This window comes from Fragaria vesca, linkage group LG3, assembly GCF_000184155.1.
Source record: "Fragaria vesca subsp. vesca linkage group LG3, FraVesHawaii_1.0, whole genome shotgun sequence".
NCBI lineage: Eukaryota > Viridiplantae > Streptophyta > Magnoliopsida > Rosales > Rosaceae > Fragaria > Fragaria vesca.
The window spans coordinates 14,817,238-14,832,436 of record NC_020493.1 but is presented as its reverse complement, the minus strand read 5'-3'; the positions used below and the strand labels follow the sequence as shown (position 1 = coordinate 14,832,436).

The 15,199-nt window shown below is 37.6% G+C and overlaps 3 protein-coding genes across 3 annotated transcripts in view; 2 read left to right on the top strand and 1 right to left on the bottom strand.

The window, feature by feature from the left end:
* The first annotated feature begins 5,988 nt into the window (after positions 1 to 5,988).
* Positions 5,989 to 9,870, top strand: LOC101297330 (syntaxin-61-like). Its single transcript, XM_004294380.1, has 8 exons — positions 5,989 to 6,046; positions 6,843 to 6,932; positions 7,273 to 7,386; positions 7,844 to 7,957; positions 8,223 to 8,407; positions 8,850 to 8,940; positions 9,213 to 9,278; positions 9,450 to 9,870. The coding sequence occupies exons 2-8, from the start codon at positions 6,876 to 6,878 to the stop codon at positions 9,558 to 9,560; spliced, it is 738 nt and encodes a 245-aa protein (XP_004294428.1). The 5' UTR covers positions 5,989 to 6,046; positions 6,843 to 6,875; the 3' UTR covers positions 9,561 to 9,870.
* Positions 9,871 to 12,410: 2,540 nt separating this feature from the next.
* On the top strand, positions 12,411 to 14,381 carry LOC101294251. The gene is made up of 2 exons (XM_004294369.1): positions 12,411 to 13,977; positions 14,061 to 14,381. The coding sequence occupies exons 1-2, from the start codon at positions 12,626 to 12,628 to the stop codon at positions 14,086 to 14,088; spliced, it is 1,380 nt and encodes a 459-aa protein (XP_004294417.1). The 5' UTR covers positions 12,411 to 12,625; the 3' UTR covers positions 14,089 to 14,381.
* Positions 14,382 to 14,627: 246 nt separating this feature from the next.
* LOC101301765 (glutamate receptor 2.9-like) overlaps positions 14,628 to 15,199 on the bottom strand; it is a 1,048-nt gene continuing 476 nt past the window's right edge. Inside the window, exon 2 of the mRNA XM_004295778.1 lies at positions 14,628 to 15,035. Within this exon, the coding sequence (XP_004295826.1) occupies positions 14,628 to 15,035 (408 nt within the window). The remainder of the gene's footprint in view (positions 15,036 to 15,199) is intronic.

Genomic DNA, 15,199 nt, shown 5'->3' with positions numbered 1-15,199 from the left:
GAGAGAGAGAGAGTACCGAAGATCGAGTTCAATAATTTGCCTTAGGTATCGAAGATCGAAGAGTAAAGAACAGGTTGAAGATGAAGTTTGGCTCAGACAAGAGTTTTGAAGATCGATGGCGTTGTAAAGTATGGGTTGAGTTGAAGATGGAGTTCGGTTGAAGATGGGTTGAGTTGAAGATGGAGTTCAGTTGAGAGGGATAAGTTGCAGTAGAGCTGTACGGGTTTAGACAAAGATTAAATGAGATGGGTTTTTTTTTTGGTTGTCAAATTAGAGATAGCCTTCTTCTTCTTTTTTTGGCGCTCAGAAAAAAATTTGGGACTCGGAAAATTTTTAGTGCGGCGGGATTAATGGCGCCTGTTTTTACTTAGCTTTTAGGGATTGTTTGCTACGGCAACTAAACCATAGCAACAAATTTATACGACGGCATTGAATACCGTCGCAAATTTTTCGTTTCCATGCCACGGCATGATATAGCTGTAGCAAATAATTCCATCATTTGCCACGGTGTGTCGTTGCCGTCGCAAAATAAATTTCTTTTCTGCTACCCTACGAATGCCGTCGCAAGACAAGAACTATTAGCGACGGCATTTTCGCGCCGTCGCAATCTGTGGTGGCTAAAACAATTATTTTTTATAGTGATTCCTTGGTTGTCCTTCTCGTCATAGTTTTCTCTCCATTCCTCAAGGTCTAAGTCTTGGCTATAAGGGTATACGGTTGAATCATATACATGTTTCACGAACACCCTGATGTGCTTCACCTGTTAGTTCTAACACACAAGTAAATTACAACTCAAACAAATCAAGAAAACAAGCAACAAAGAAAACAAGTAAATTACTACTTAAACCAGTTATTGACCCTAATAATCAATTTAATCTTGATTAATCAGTTACAACTCACCATTGCCATTGCATTCTGAAAGTGCATGTTGGTGTCGGTAACATAATCTTTCCTTAACGGTAGCAATGAGTTCATGTGATAGAAGAATCGCTCTTTGTTGTTAATCACAACCAAGGAGTAGTGGTGGCTGGACCTTGGTGTATTGGAATGAAAACCAAGTTTTTATTGAAGATGGACCACATAGGATTAATAATGGAAATCTCTATATCCAATTCGTTACATTTGAATTCCTCTTGTTTTCCTCCTCTAGCAAGGAACTCCTTCAATTTTTGATCATGTACAACCGCCATGTGTTGTATTAATAAAAGCAAGTAAGATTGTGTTAATTGAAAAAGTAATGGAGATGATCGTGGTGCAGTGCGTTTTAGGTTACAGTACTTACCGTTGCCTCTATATGTCTAGGAATCCCACTGAAACCTTCTTCTTTCAACATCTGCAGGTACACCCTAATCGTCTGCATGTACAACATAAGTCATAAATTCACAAATTAAAACAAAGAATACATCTTAGGGTGCTAAAACATCAACTTTACTGGGGTTAGTAAGACCAATAACTTTTTCTCACATTAGATGTTATCTCTCTTTCTTAAATGATTCTCTTCAAGTCGTCTTTTGTTATGTCGATGATACCTTCACAACACTCCTAATACCGGAAACTGTGCAGACACAAAACAGTCATAAGCAATTCAAACTAGGGAACTAATTGTAATGTTATATATAAGCTAGGTAAGAATAAACTTACTCATCTTTCTTGCCCCTTGTTCAGATCAAACCAATCTTTATAGTGATGCACCACCTTGTCATCCAAAAACTTCCATGTATTGGTGTTGCAGTTCACTCCATCAATAATAATACCATTTTCGACTTTCTCCTCCTCCTTCTTTGTTCTTTTCGCTAGCTTTAGCCCTTCAGGGGTGTAGTACTCGCATTCTTTTTCTTTCATTTTTTCTGCCCCATGCTTGTACAACTTGACGTTTCTTTCAATTGAATGCGGCTCCACAGTTATTTTTGGCTTCTTCACATATGTCTTGAGCCCTTCTGCTTGTTGTCCATTATTCTTCAAGCTGGTTTCTTCATTTATTTTTCTTTCGGCCATTTGCACAGCTTCAACAACAAGTTTGTCTAGGTTAGACAAGTCGACATCAGTCATCAGAGGTTCATCATCTTCTGTTGTTGGTTCACAAAACTGCACAAAAGAAAACACACAAGTTATCCTAAAAAAAAATGAAGAAAACACAATATTTATGGGCGTCTGTAAGTGTTTTACTACCCCACCCCCCCAGTAAATTGATTACTACTCTTACATCTTCAGTTACATGTTACTCCTCTCTGCAGCTATAATCTTCCATGTTGTCTTTGTAGCTATATTCTTCCTCCTCAACCGACTTTGGCCTATCCTCTTTCCATTTCTTGTCTCCTTCCTCCTCCTCAGTTACATATATTATTTGTTGCTTCTGAGCATGTTTTGGCGCCTCTTGTGTAATTGTTTCTTGAAAGCCTTGATTTGATGTTTGTCTGCCCTCCTTTGTTTTTCTAGCTTAATGATCTGGCCATATGCTTTTTCTTTAACTTGCCGAACAATTCAGTGTTTTTCTTCATCAGTTCTTCATTTGCATTGGCAAGTTCTATCAGCAGCATCTTCATTTCTTCCATCGGCAACTCCTGCTCCAAATCCTGAATCAAGCTTCTCATGTTTCCACACAATATTTCGTTATGATCTTCCTCTTTTTGTGTGGACTGAGCAGGCTCCTGTACACGTTATAACAACAACATCGTTACTGTTAAAACATTCATATCCAAATAAACAAGTTTACTGCCCCCCAGTAAATTTCTACTGGGGTCAGTAAACTTTCAATACAGTATCTTCCTTTCATTTTCCGGGCCACGATATACAACAGATACCCTAATAAACAAGTTTATTGCCCCCTAGTAAACCTAGTAGAAGTTTACTGCATCCTAGTAAATTTCTACTATGGTGAATAAACTTGGAATACAAGTTCCATTTTCATAGCCAATAATTTACTGGGTGTTAATAACTATTCAAACTTACCCAATCATTGAAGCTTGGTATTCCATACTCATCTTGTTGCTGCTCATCATTGCCGGAACTCGCGTTTCCTCCTCATCCATCTATGGACCTTCTATTATTAGTTTCTGTTTTTACATTTATAAGACATAAATCAGTTTAATTTAGTTTTTCGAAAAACAAAAAATAACAATACAATAGTTTTATAAAACAATATATATATATATATATATATATTATTTGAGAAATTCGTCTGAATGGTATACAAACTTTTGCTCCTTATAAACTTTGGTATATCAAGTTTTAAAAATATCATAACGGTATCTCATGTTTCCATCCCGACCTAAGATTGATATATATAGCTATTAAGATGACCAATTTACTTTGAAGTTCTTTTTTTCTCTTAGTTTTTTTATTTGTGTTCATATTCAAGAAATATTAGAAGAGGTTTTGGAATTTGATGATTTGGGTTGACCTTTATAAACTTGAAGAAGATTGAAGAGGGGAAACATACAGAAGTTCAATCCTTGTTGTTTCCGCTGACACTCAAGGATCTTATTGTTACCGTTGACATTCAAGGATGATTGAGATGAAGAATTGATTATTAGCAAGGAGAAAGTGACGATGAATTTTTTCTCTACATTCCTAAAAATATAAAAAACCAAAAAAAGAAAATTGGAATATAAAAACAAAGAAGAAAAACTAAGGAAAAAAAAGAGAATTTAAGGGTAAATTGGTCCTTTTTTTTGTGTGAGGGTAAATTAATCATCTTAATGGCTATATATATCAATCTTAGGTCGGGATGGAAACATGAGACACTAATCTGATATTTTTAAAACTTGATATACAAAAGTTTATAAGAAGCAAAAATTCGTATGCCATTCAGACTAATTTCTCATATTATTGCCTCTAGCAATTCATGTTTTCTCAAATACTCCTTTTCTTTGATGATCTCTTGTATTGACCATCTTATAAATCTTGGAGTCTCCTTCTCTTTCCGGAGAATCCGCTTTTTTATTTTTGTTTTCTCAATAAACCAGTATAGAACCAAAAAATTAAAAGACATCCATTCAAAACTTTTGGCTCCCCTTTTATGTGCTTGTGAAGTCCTTTGTGCAAGAATTTTAAGACCTTATGTGACCAGTTGTATTTATCGATGCCTTCAAAGTCTTCACACTTGAGTATCAAATTCCATTAGATGTGGTTCCCGCTTCTGTTGAAAAATAATGTTGACATAAGGTACATAATAACCAAAAAGGCTATCTTCCTCGGATCCTCCTTTTTCTGACTCTTCCTCACCTCTTCCATTAATGTGTCCTTAATAATCTTTCTAGTGATCGTTCTTTTGTTTGTTTTCCAAAGACAGTTGAATCTGCGCTTTTCTTCTTGCCCTTACAGTATTTCTGATTTATTTTGATATCCACATTTGATCCTTCTTTGGTTATTCCAAATATTGAATGCACGTCATGCTCCGTAATTTCAACCTCTGTGTTCCCAAATATGAAGTTTTTCTTGCTCAGTTGTTATTTTCTCTTCAGCACTCATCATCGAGTAACCATCAACCTCTATTCATTGGATGTCCTTCTCGTCATAGTTTTCTCTCCATTCCTCATGGTCTAAGTCTGGGTATATGGTGGAATCGTATACACGTTTTGAATTGTATGATCAATAAAAACTGTAAATAAGCATTTTATGAATTGTATGTGAAAAGAAAGCCACAAAATTGTATAGATGTGATACCTGACGACAAGATTGAACCATGGCGCCAAACACTAAAGTGCCCAATGAAATGGGACTGCCAGCTTATTACAAAAATTTGTTTAGACAAAGAGATGACAGACGAACAATGATTCAGTTGGAATCTTGAGACAAGATGTGATCTTGAGCTGGGTTTACTCACTTTGGGTGGGTTACGCACAAGATGAGGATTTGAAGATTTGGAAAGAACGAGACTAGTATCACAAGGAAGGTAGCAAGGCATACCTCTTGTGTGATGCTATTCCTACAATAATTCTACATTTGATTCGGCGGAGAGAGGTTTAGGTTTAACAAGAAAGAACAGATGGGTTGTGGTGAGAATTTGCGGGCAAGGAGAAAGAATAGATGGCTTGTGGTAAAATTTGGGAAATAATGGCTTGTAAGAGCATCTCTAACAGTTTTCCCAAAATTTCTTTAAAATGGGGAAGCAAAAACTAAAATCTCTAAAAAATTTATGATCAAAATCCAGCAGCTTCTCCACTTTAGAGATTTCAGCATTTAATACAACAATAAAATATAATATATCATTATTAATTATAACAAAAAAACATTATATATTTCATTGTAACAATAAACTACCCAATAAAATATTTTATTGTTGTCTTAAATTCGTTGGAGCACGTGAAGAATTTAATTTTTGGGAAGAAAGACTTTGCTGCAAATTTGGGGAATGAAGGCTTGTTTTTCATCTTCATTCCTATTTTAGGGAATGGGATGGGGAAGTTGTTGGACTTAAAAATAGCTCTATATTCCCCAAAATTGAGAATTTTAAGAAAATGGGGAAGCTGTTTGGAGATGCTCTAAAGATCACGCACTTCTCATCTTCACTTGAGGATCTGGAAGATGAGGAAGCAGAAGCAGATCGATGAAGGTAATAAGATAGACATGAATAATGGCAGCACAGCCAACACTAGGGTTTTCAGGTTGGGCCATCTAATGGGCCTATGTTTATCTTTACCATAATAAAATAAAACCAGGTTTGGAAATTCACGGAATTGTAATAAAGAAAGCTAGTTTAGACTTTTCAAGTGAGAAATTTTCAGCAGTACCAATAATAATGCGACACATAAGCTTCTACTTAATTTAATTAATATAATCTGTTTATGTATATTTGGAAAGACCCTTTTGGGTCTCAAATTTGCTACAAAAAATAAGCACATAACCGGAGTGTATTTAACTGATTTCAGATACTTGACCAAAAAAAAAAATAACTGGTTTCAGACAAGGAAAACAGAAAACAAATCTGGGCCACGTTTGGGCCGTACATAAAATAAAAGCCCACACACGGTCGTCTCCCAAAGCTTCTTGTTTTCCAAATCCATCCCAGTTTGTTGAGAGCAGACGAGGATCTCGAAGATCTCAGGTCAGTCCGTACATCCCCAATCTCATTCTATTTACTCATTCATTTCTCTTTCAATTCCAATTCGCTTTATATGAATTCGTCCAACAACAAAAAAAGAGAAGCAAAATCGGTGTGTGAGGCCAGAATTCAGATTTGTATAATACGATGGTTAGCGTATAGATGAATCTGCTTATTTCGTTATTTCAATCGGAATTTTGATCCAATTAGTTACTGGTCCACTTGGTTTTATGATTTGTTGAGTTCACTATGCAATAAAGTAAGTGATATTAAGCTGGTAATTGGATTGATGATGGGGTCAAATCAAGCTAATTCGCCGAGTAATTTTTACACTCACTTAAAACGGTTAGATTGCTTTAGAGATTTGAATTGGGCTGTGATCAGATTATATTTCTTATGTTAAGCACTGATTGCTAATTATACTTCTTTTGGTAATATTACTGTGATACAGTTGTTGGGTTACTAAATGATACTTTCCGTAACATTACTTTCTTCTTCCTCTTTTGTTTCACTTGATAATCACTTCTCATGGTCCGAAGAGACAGTTTTTAGATGTTCATACACTTGGATGGGAATCATTCAATTTGTTATTTGGAATTCATTTCATGACTTTAAAATCAAAGTGAGCTAAGGCTCATCAGACGTTTTCCCTCTCTCGTGAAATGAGAATAAGTCTCAGAGGATGTTCTTAGCGAGTCTGTCAATAGATCAAAACTTGTGTATGCGTGTGTATGTGTGTGTGTTCTCATTTTGAGCTTGCATTAGTACATCTTAATTCAAATCTATTGGGTGCTTACAGGATATAATAGTGTCATAAGTCATAAGTTACAGGATGATGCCTTCAGCTCGAGATCCGTTTTATGTTGTGAAAGAGGAGATTCAAGAATCTGTAAGTTGTCAAATTTTGCTTCTGCTACCTTTGGAATGAAAGCATCGCTTACCCTCACATGCATTATCAGTTCAATTATAGTAGACCTGTCCACCTTATTTTGGAGTTATTGCCATTATTGCTTTTGACTCTCTCTCTCTTTCTCTCTCAATCAAACAAACATACACACACATTCACTCATCCACATATCCACTACACTGTCATCTGCATGACTGCATCTTTTAGTCATTTGTTGACAGTTAAATTAGTATTCGTTAGAAATGAGGGATTGGTTCTTTTGTTTGAGATTGTGTCTGGGATTAGAAAAGACTGATCCTGATTACTATAATTTATTTTATAGATCGATAAGCTGCAGTCTTCTTTTCACCAATGGGAACGTATTTCATCTAATGGTGGACAACAAGTACAACTCATGAAGGAACTGCTTGCTACTTGTGAAAGAATTGAGTGGGAGGTGCGCAATATCGTAATACTTATTTATTTATTTATTTACTGCATCATGCTTTTATAGTGAGTGGGTGTATGAGGCTGAAATTTGAGTTAAAAACCCTGTTTCGGTCCATTTTAAAATTTGTTTGCAACATAGTTTCCTCCATTTTGAAGCAACAAGAAAAAGGATTATCTTGTCTTCTTTCTTTGTGTGATAAAAAAATAGGAAATCTGATCAAAATTGAGTTGCTCAACAATATTGCCTTTGACCCTTGAGTTTTGATATTTATATTCATTGATAACTTTGTCAACCCAGACTGACAGTGCTTCTATTAACATGAGTATTAGTATCTCTGTCAGAGAGAAGTTGAATTTGGGTTTAAATTTAACTTGTGCTATTCACATCTTTTATTCTTGTATGTTAACGATTACAATTCAACTTCTGTTTGCAACTACTGAAAGCATGCTTTCTTGATAGGAAGGTAGATGAATTGGGCAAAGCAGTATCTGTAGCAGCTACAAATCCTAATAAATATGGGATTGATGAAGTGGAACTTGAAAAGCGAAAGAGATGGACAAGCACTGCTCATGCTCAGGTATAATTGCATCATGTGTTTTCTTACAACCTTTAATGATAGCAGAGATTCCATATATGGTACTGGTAATGATCCTTGTTCTCTGTGGAGTTGTATTGTTGACTTGGTTATGTATTTTGGATATTTATTACAAAATACGCCTCTTCAGTTCTGTTGTTTAATTACCTATATAAGTCTATGCACTGTATCTCATTGTTTTTTTTTTTTTTTTTTGGTCTTTGGATGACTTGTGTGCACCTCCTAATTGAGTCTGATTTCTCCTCAGGTAGGTGCAGTAAAAAGAGCAGTGGAGGCTGGAAAGGAGTCTACGGGAACTAGTGCAGCTGGAATGAGGCGAGAACTAATGAGGCTGGCAAATTCTCAGGAGACAGACAGATCCCACCAATATGCTGCACACCATAACGATGATTTCATAACATCAGAATCAGATAGACAGTTGCTTCTCATAAAGTAAGGTCTTCATTTCTTTCAATCTTTTTAAACACTTGTACATCCAAATTCAGAAAGTATATATCCGTCCTCATTATTTCTTTGGGATTTTTCTGCCTAGATACACTTGTCTGGCTGCGTTTTGGTGTCCCTTTATTAAAGCTTTGATTGCTTTTTCTAGATAAAGTTGTGGAAACACTTGTAATTAAAAGAAAAAGAAAAAATTTTCTTCTGTGTTAAACCATCTGAGCTTGTAATGTTGAGCGGAATGCACCCATAGTTACTCAATTATTAATTGAGAGCTAAATTGCCCTCTCCTTCATTCTCTTTGGCAAGGTCATGCAAATTACATTCTGCGTACAGGGATATATTATTTATTTACTCAGAAATTTTTTTGTGGGGCCAATTATCTCTGTAGTCCTGTTTGTTTTGATTTTATATGCCTGTCAATTGGTGCTTATAGGCAACAGGATGAGGAGTTGGACGAACTCAGTGCCAGTGTGGAGAGAATTGGAGGTGTCGGACTTACCATACATGAAGAGCTCCTCGCACAGGTAAGAATTTTTCAAGTTGCTGTCCTGTTAATGTCACTGGCATAATTGAACCACGAATAAGTGATGGGAGGGAAGTACCGTTCCTGTACTCTTTTTTTTTCCTTTGTTTCTTTTTGCTAGATAAGAGGTTATAATACCAAAGAAAAGACAGCCAATGTCCAAATACATAAATGCATACCTCTTGACTGTATTTATTTTGAATCAGTTGTTTCTACACAGAAATCTGTTATTTTTCTACATGAAAACAAAATGTAAACCTTTTGGTGTTCCAGGACAAGATTGTAGAGGAGTTGGGTATGGAAATGGACAGTACTTCAAATCGTCTTGATTTTGTTCAGGTGAGTTTTGCTTGCAGATTCACCGTTTATTTTCCAATTTTCATGGATCTGTTCTATCATAGGACTTCTTTGAAGTTCATAAATTTTGCTACTCTTTTGTTGTGGAGGTGCTAATTAATGAATTTCTGACAACTCTTCCCAGAATGATAAGTTCCTTTCCGATTTTTGCAGAAAAAGGTGGCAACAGTAATGAAGAAGGCTGGTGTAAAAGGCCAGATTATGATGATACTCTTTTTGGTGGTTTTGTTCATCATTCTTTTTGTTTTGGTCTTCCTCACCTAGTGCGAAATTCAAAACATGTCTGCTATGATCATACAAGTGGGAAGGATGTGTCTTTCGGAAAGAAATATGAACTGTTTGAGTACACACATATTATGGGAATGTCTAGGTTTGTTCATAAAAGCTTTCCTGGAAAATTATGAACCAACCCATCTATTTTTTCTTTCTTCCTTTCATCCTTCATTTCTTTCTTTTTCTCAAGGTTGTAGAAAGTTTTTAGGCAGGATTTGATGTTGAAATTGGAGCTACAGAGATGAATGAGTATGGGAGGTTTATATTTGTCAATTTGTTTATTCCTTGCTTGTCTATTACCAACTGAAAGTGTAAAGCAAAACACAGGAGAGTTTTCTATAACCCAACTCAATCCCATTTCCCAAATACAGCTTTCACATTGCGCTCCTCGTCTTCCGACTTAAGACAATTTGATACATGGATTAGAGAACGAAATCAACTGGTTATTCGTGCTCTTATCTTGGACAAGAAATGAGCTTGTAAAAGCCGACTGCTCCTAATCAGATTTGTATTCTGAGATTAAATGAAGGAGTCATTCTCTTAATTCTCATTGGCTTCATGAACCAAGCTTGAGTGCCGGAGTTTCCCAAGAAGCACAGGAGAAATAAAATAAAAACAAACATGGGAAGCAGAAATTTTCTAAGCATCCATCATAATCGAACTCACCCCTAATTACATGTTCTATTTGCAAAGCCAGTGCTTCTACAACTTGGAACAAACCGACTTACTTGATTGTAACTTTTCTTAAATAACATTTCCTCAATTTGTCTGGGTAGAGTTGTTTCGGGAGATCAATGGGTTTCTTTCATAGTGATGTTAAGCTCATAAGTTTCTGGGGAAGATACAGAAGTCACATTTGTGTGGTTGGTAACTTGGTAGTTCTGTGGACTTCCCGGCCGGTTGATATTTGGTGATAAGGCTATCGCTGGGTGATCTTGAGTGTTATGATTTTAAGATTCATGTACTCACGTGCTGCGCATGTGCTCCTTTCTATGGCCTATATGTACTGCTCGTTGAGCTGTTGCTCCTTATCGAAGAAAAATCAGTATTTCATTTCTTTGTTTTCATTTCTTAGTTGTAGTTTCTTCCCAGTTAGGGGTAAAACCCTAACAATTGGTATCCAGAGCCATGAATCTGGGAGCTGGGCAACCGGTGTCTCTGCCTTACGGCGTTGAACCGCCGTCGTGGTACTCAAACCAGTACCCATACCACTCAGTGCAGTTCTCGTCACCTCCGCAACAGTGGGATCTGCCATTTTTCTCGCCGGGCTATCACCCGCCACTGCCGAGCTATCACCCACCACCACCGAGCTATCACCTATCACCACCGCCTAACCCTTACCCCGCGTATGCGTATCATCCTTACCAACAAAGCTACCCACATACTCTGCATCATTTCATTCCCACAAACCAGTTTGTTCCACCACATACCACTCATGAGCCATCACCTCCAATTGCATACCCAAGGCAGGCTGAGCCTGATCTTCATCCTTGTTCAATTCCACTGCAAATTGATTCAGAGGTCACAATCACTGATTCTAAACACTGTGAGTTCAATTTCTCAGATGCAAAGGTGAGCGAGTTCCTAGAATCTGTGAGTAGATTGTGGGATGCTTGCATGTCTAAATGTATGAAGGGGATACAGTCGTCTGAAGGTTCATCGCCCTCGTTGCTAGATGATGTTCCTCCGCCGACTCACACTCCCAAAATCCAGAGCTCAGAGCCCAAGATATGCTCCCCAATGCGGCCACAACCCACCTCCAAGCCGTCTCATCTGGGTGACACTCAATCTCTTTCAGTTGCCAATATCTCAATGTCTCGTACCAAACAAGCCTCTAGCAAGTCGATTCCAGCCACTGGAGGAGTGAAGAAGTGCAAGTTTCTGCAACGTAATAAGCTTTTGATGCGCAAGCTCGCATTCAAGACAAATTTGAGGGTCCAGAGCTCAGTTGCGCCTCCTCTCCTTGACGATGTCGTTTCGGCTATATCGAACAACACTCATGCGTCCTTTTGTTCAGGACCGAATTTGGGTGAAAATGGGAGAGAATGCGATGCACTCCACCTGCTTGATGAAATGTCCAAGTCAAAGGAGTTGTGTAATGCAGGAAAGATGAGTGTTGGCTATATGGGCATTAGAGACAAAGGTGGGGGTCTCGCAACTCATTGTGCAATTGTCTATGAGTATTTTCAATTGCCAGACAAGAAAACTACTGCTCACTTGGACTACAAGCCTTCTGTGGTTTCTAGAAACTTCGGTTTGAAAGATAAAACGGCTAGAGCTCTTGCGCCAAGTGAAGCTCTCACAGGTGTCCATGGATTCATGGAGTTTGGAGATTGCAAATTGGATTATTTTGGGAAAGGTGTCCTTGCGGTTGCAGGGAATGTGAACGACATAATTGGACCTGCCTTGATTGAGAATGATCCGGTGGAACAAATCCTAGTTGACAATTATATGGTTCAACAGCTTGAGAGATTTAGAAATGAATGGGGTTGGTGCAAACAAGAGCTCGGAGAAAATGCTATATCAGCAGTATCTCTTTATGTTCGTAAAGCTGGTGCCAATCTTGCTGGAAACAAGACCTTGATTCTGCATGTTCCAACTAAATCTGATGGTTCATCTATCACATTGCTTACCAAGGATATATGTAACAATGTGTGGGTGAGTTCTGGTGCACTAAAGCTTGTCCAATCTGAGTTCAGGACTGCATTTGTTCTTGTGATGAATAAACCAACTGATATTGTGGATGATAACTATGAGAACATACAAGCACATTCTAAAAGGGTACTGGAGTTATTATTAAAGAAGTGGAAATCAAGAGTTATTGCCAAAACACAATCTCAGGCAAGATTAGTGCAATGGTTTATTCTTTCCTTGCAGCTTTGTCATTGCAAAAGGAAAGTTCCTACACTTGCTTGCACTCTGAATGCCTGTTCGAATGGTAATATGTTGTGCTTACGTCTTGAGATTAATTTGGAGAAAATGAGCTTGTGTCTTGCTGAGAAGTGGGAGAAAAGGGACAGAATTGTAAAACAGATGTTTGATGGCAATTGGGAGAGATGGAAATTCATAGTATTGCTATAAAAAATGAGAGTGGTACTGAAGAGTTGCATGTTGAATCTTTACTTGTTGTGTTGGGAGTATGGGAAAGAATTTTCTCAAGGAGGGAAGATAAGGAAGCCACGATAGTCGATCAAAATTATTCATGTGCTTCTTGTTTTCAGGAAAGGGATTGTTTTGTAGTTTTAAAGTTGGTGTTGTTACCACTTTTAAAACCACTACAGTTGCAGAGTTGGCCTACTACTGAGGACAAGTTGAAACAAGGAGGCATCTCAGACAAGTTTTGTGAAGGCCTTAAGTTATTATGGCTTCTATTCTTCTCTGATGTCATGTCTATTTTACCGCTGTTCAATAAAGGAGTTATTGCATCGGGAATGAGCACAAAGATACTATGTGAATGTCTTGAGTCCTTATTTGATGTCCTTGATAAGTTTGGCAATGTTATGGCAACCTACCATAAGCTTTCATTAGGTGCTCTTTTATCTCAGTGGAGCTCTAATCAAGTCATCATGAGGAAGAAAACTAAGTCTTGCGCTGCATCTCTTGCTTCACGTTTGTCAGATGATTTGTTGGCGAAGGCTGCTATTGAAGTTGTTCAGCACTTCAGTAATTCAGATAGTAGTAGCTTTACTAGCTCTCCAGATGGATTTGGAGTGTGCTTTGAGGACTTCAACGCTGAATTGTGGTTCCTTTCCTTACTAGCTACTATGCAATCTACTGTTCAATTCCCTAAGTACAGCAAAATCATTTGGAGTCTGGACACACTTGCCTATTCAAATGGCTCTAATTTTGCAAGCTCCATTGTACGTGATCAAGGAGTTGGAGTCGCCATACTCATGAACTCAAAGACCATTCTTGTTGCTTCCTTCGGAAAGGTAATACCAGGTAGTTCATATGTTCTATTGCTTGCCCTTGTTGATGGTATAGTGAGATTATGGGTGTTGGAGCATGACCATGCTTTTGTCGGTTGGCATTCGACTAAAGATATTAAACATGACTCGTATTCTGTGATTTTATCTGTACTAGCTAAATATGTTGAATCTTTAAATTCTACTTCAATTGCGGCCTCTTCATATGTTTGTGGAAAATTGATTAGTAAGGCAGCAAGATGGGATATGATTGCTGACGAGGTGAGTCACCCTGAAGTGCTTCTAGTGATTGGGAAGTATAAGTCTCGGATGGATGGGATCTGTGGTGAGCATGGTTTCTTGCATGATAAAAAATGGGGTGGCATTGTAACAGAACATGGATCACTACTGAGATGCCTTAATCTGTATAAATTGCATTCATGGGAAGCAAATGGGACTTGCAAGGAAATAATGCAGGGTGATTATGGTACTCTGAAATTCAGGTTTGAGATTATCAACTTGCTTACAGTGAAATTCATTACCTATGTTACCATTGTTGCTGACTCTTGTATAGCTGAATCTGCAGAAAATCCTCATATCAAGGAAGTGATTAGTATTGCTTTTGAGTTGCAATTTGAACTAATTATAATTTCAGCAGAGGTTGGGTATTAGTTCAGTAAACTATTCTTGGAATCAGCCTATTCTGAGATGAGAGGTACTGGGCAAGTGATTAGGGATGTTACAAAGGACTTGAAAACTGAGAACACTGATGCATTGTGCAAAGATTCCCAAGGTCTCAGTTTGCCACCAAGTGCAACAGATTCATATTTTTATGGGAAGCTAAACGCAAAGGGAGAGAGCTCTGAAGTGATCTTTATTTCACTTGGTATGGAAGAAGAGGCATTCGAACAAGATTTTAAGAACATGGACCTTATCATTTGTGACTGCTTGTATGTGTCTTATTTGAAACTTGAGGTCAAGTTTGCTTAATGGGGATGGATTGTTATGATTTTAAGATTCATGTACTCACGTGCTGCGCATGTGCTCCTTTCTATAGCCTATATGTACTGCTCGTTGAGCTGTTGCTCCTTATCGAAGAAAAATCAGTATTTCATTTCTTTGTTTTCATTTCTTAGTTGTAGTTTCTTCCCGGTTAGGGGTAAAACCCTAACATTGAGCCCCAACAATATTGTCTAAAGGTCGACTGGTTCTGTATGTATGAGAGCTTAGTTTTTTTTTCGTTGAAGATCTTGAACATGGCTCTGATCCTTTTCCATTTAGAGGTGCCTGAGTTAGGAGCCATCAACACATGCTTATGCTCGTAGAAGAAGGAAGTTACAAATGTGATCAAAGCAAACATTGACGCTATCCCCGTAATTAAGAAAAGACCACTAAAGCTCTCAAGGCCAAGAGCACTGTCAGAATGATACCCAGTCACGATTTTACAGTTGCTATCTTTCTTGATCCATTTATCTTCAATCTTTGTCAGCATTTCTTCATCTGTCATATTCAAGATTGCTTGTGTAATATCAGATAAAAGAGGGGAATGTTTCGGAAATGCCTGTAAAGTAACCAAACAAAATGAAAATCATATATACATATATGAAAATTAGAATCATGTAGGGGCCGGGGTTTCATAAGAGAGAGAGAGAGAGAGAGAGAGAGAGAGAGAGAGAGAGAGAGAGAGAGAGAGAGAGAGAGAGAGAGAGAGAGAGAGACGACGTA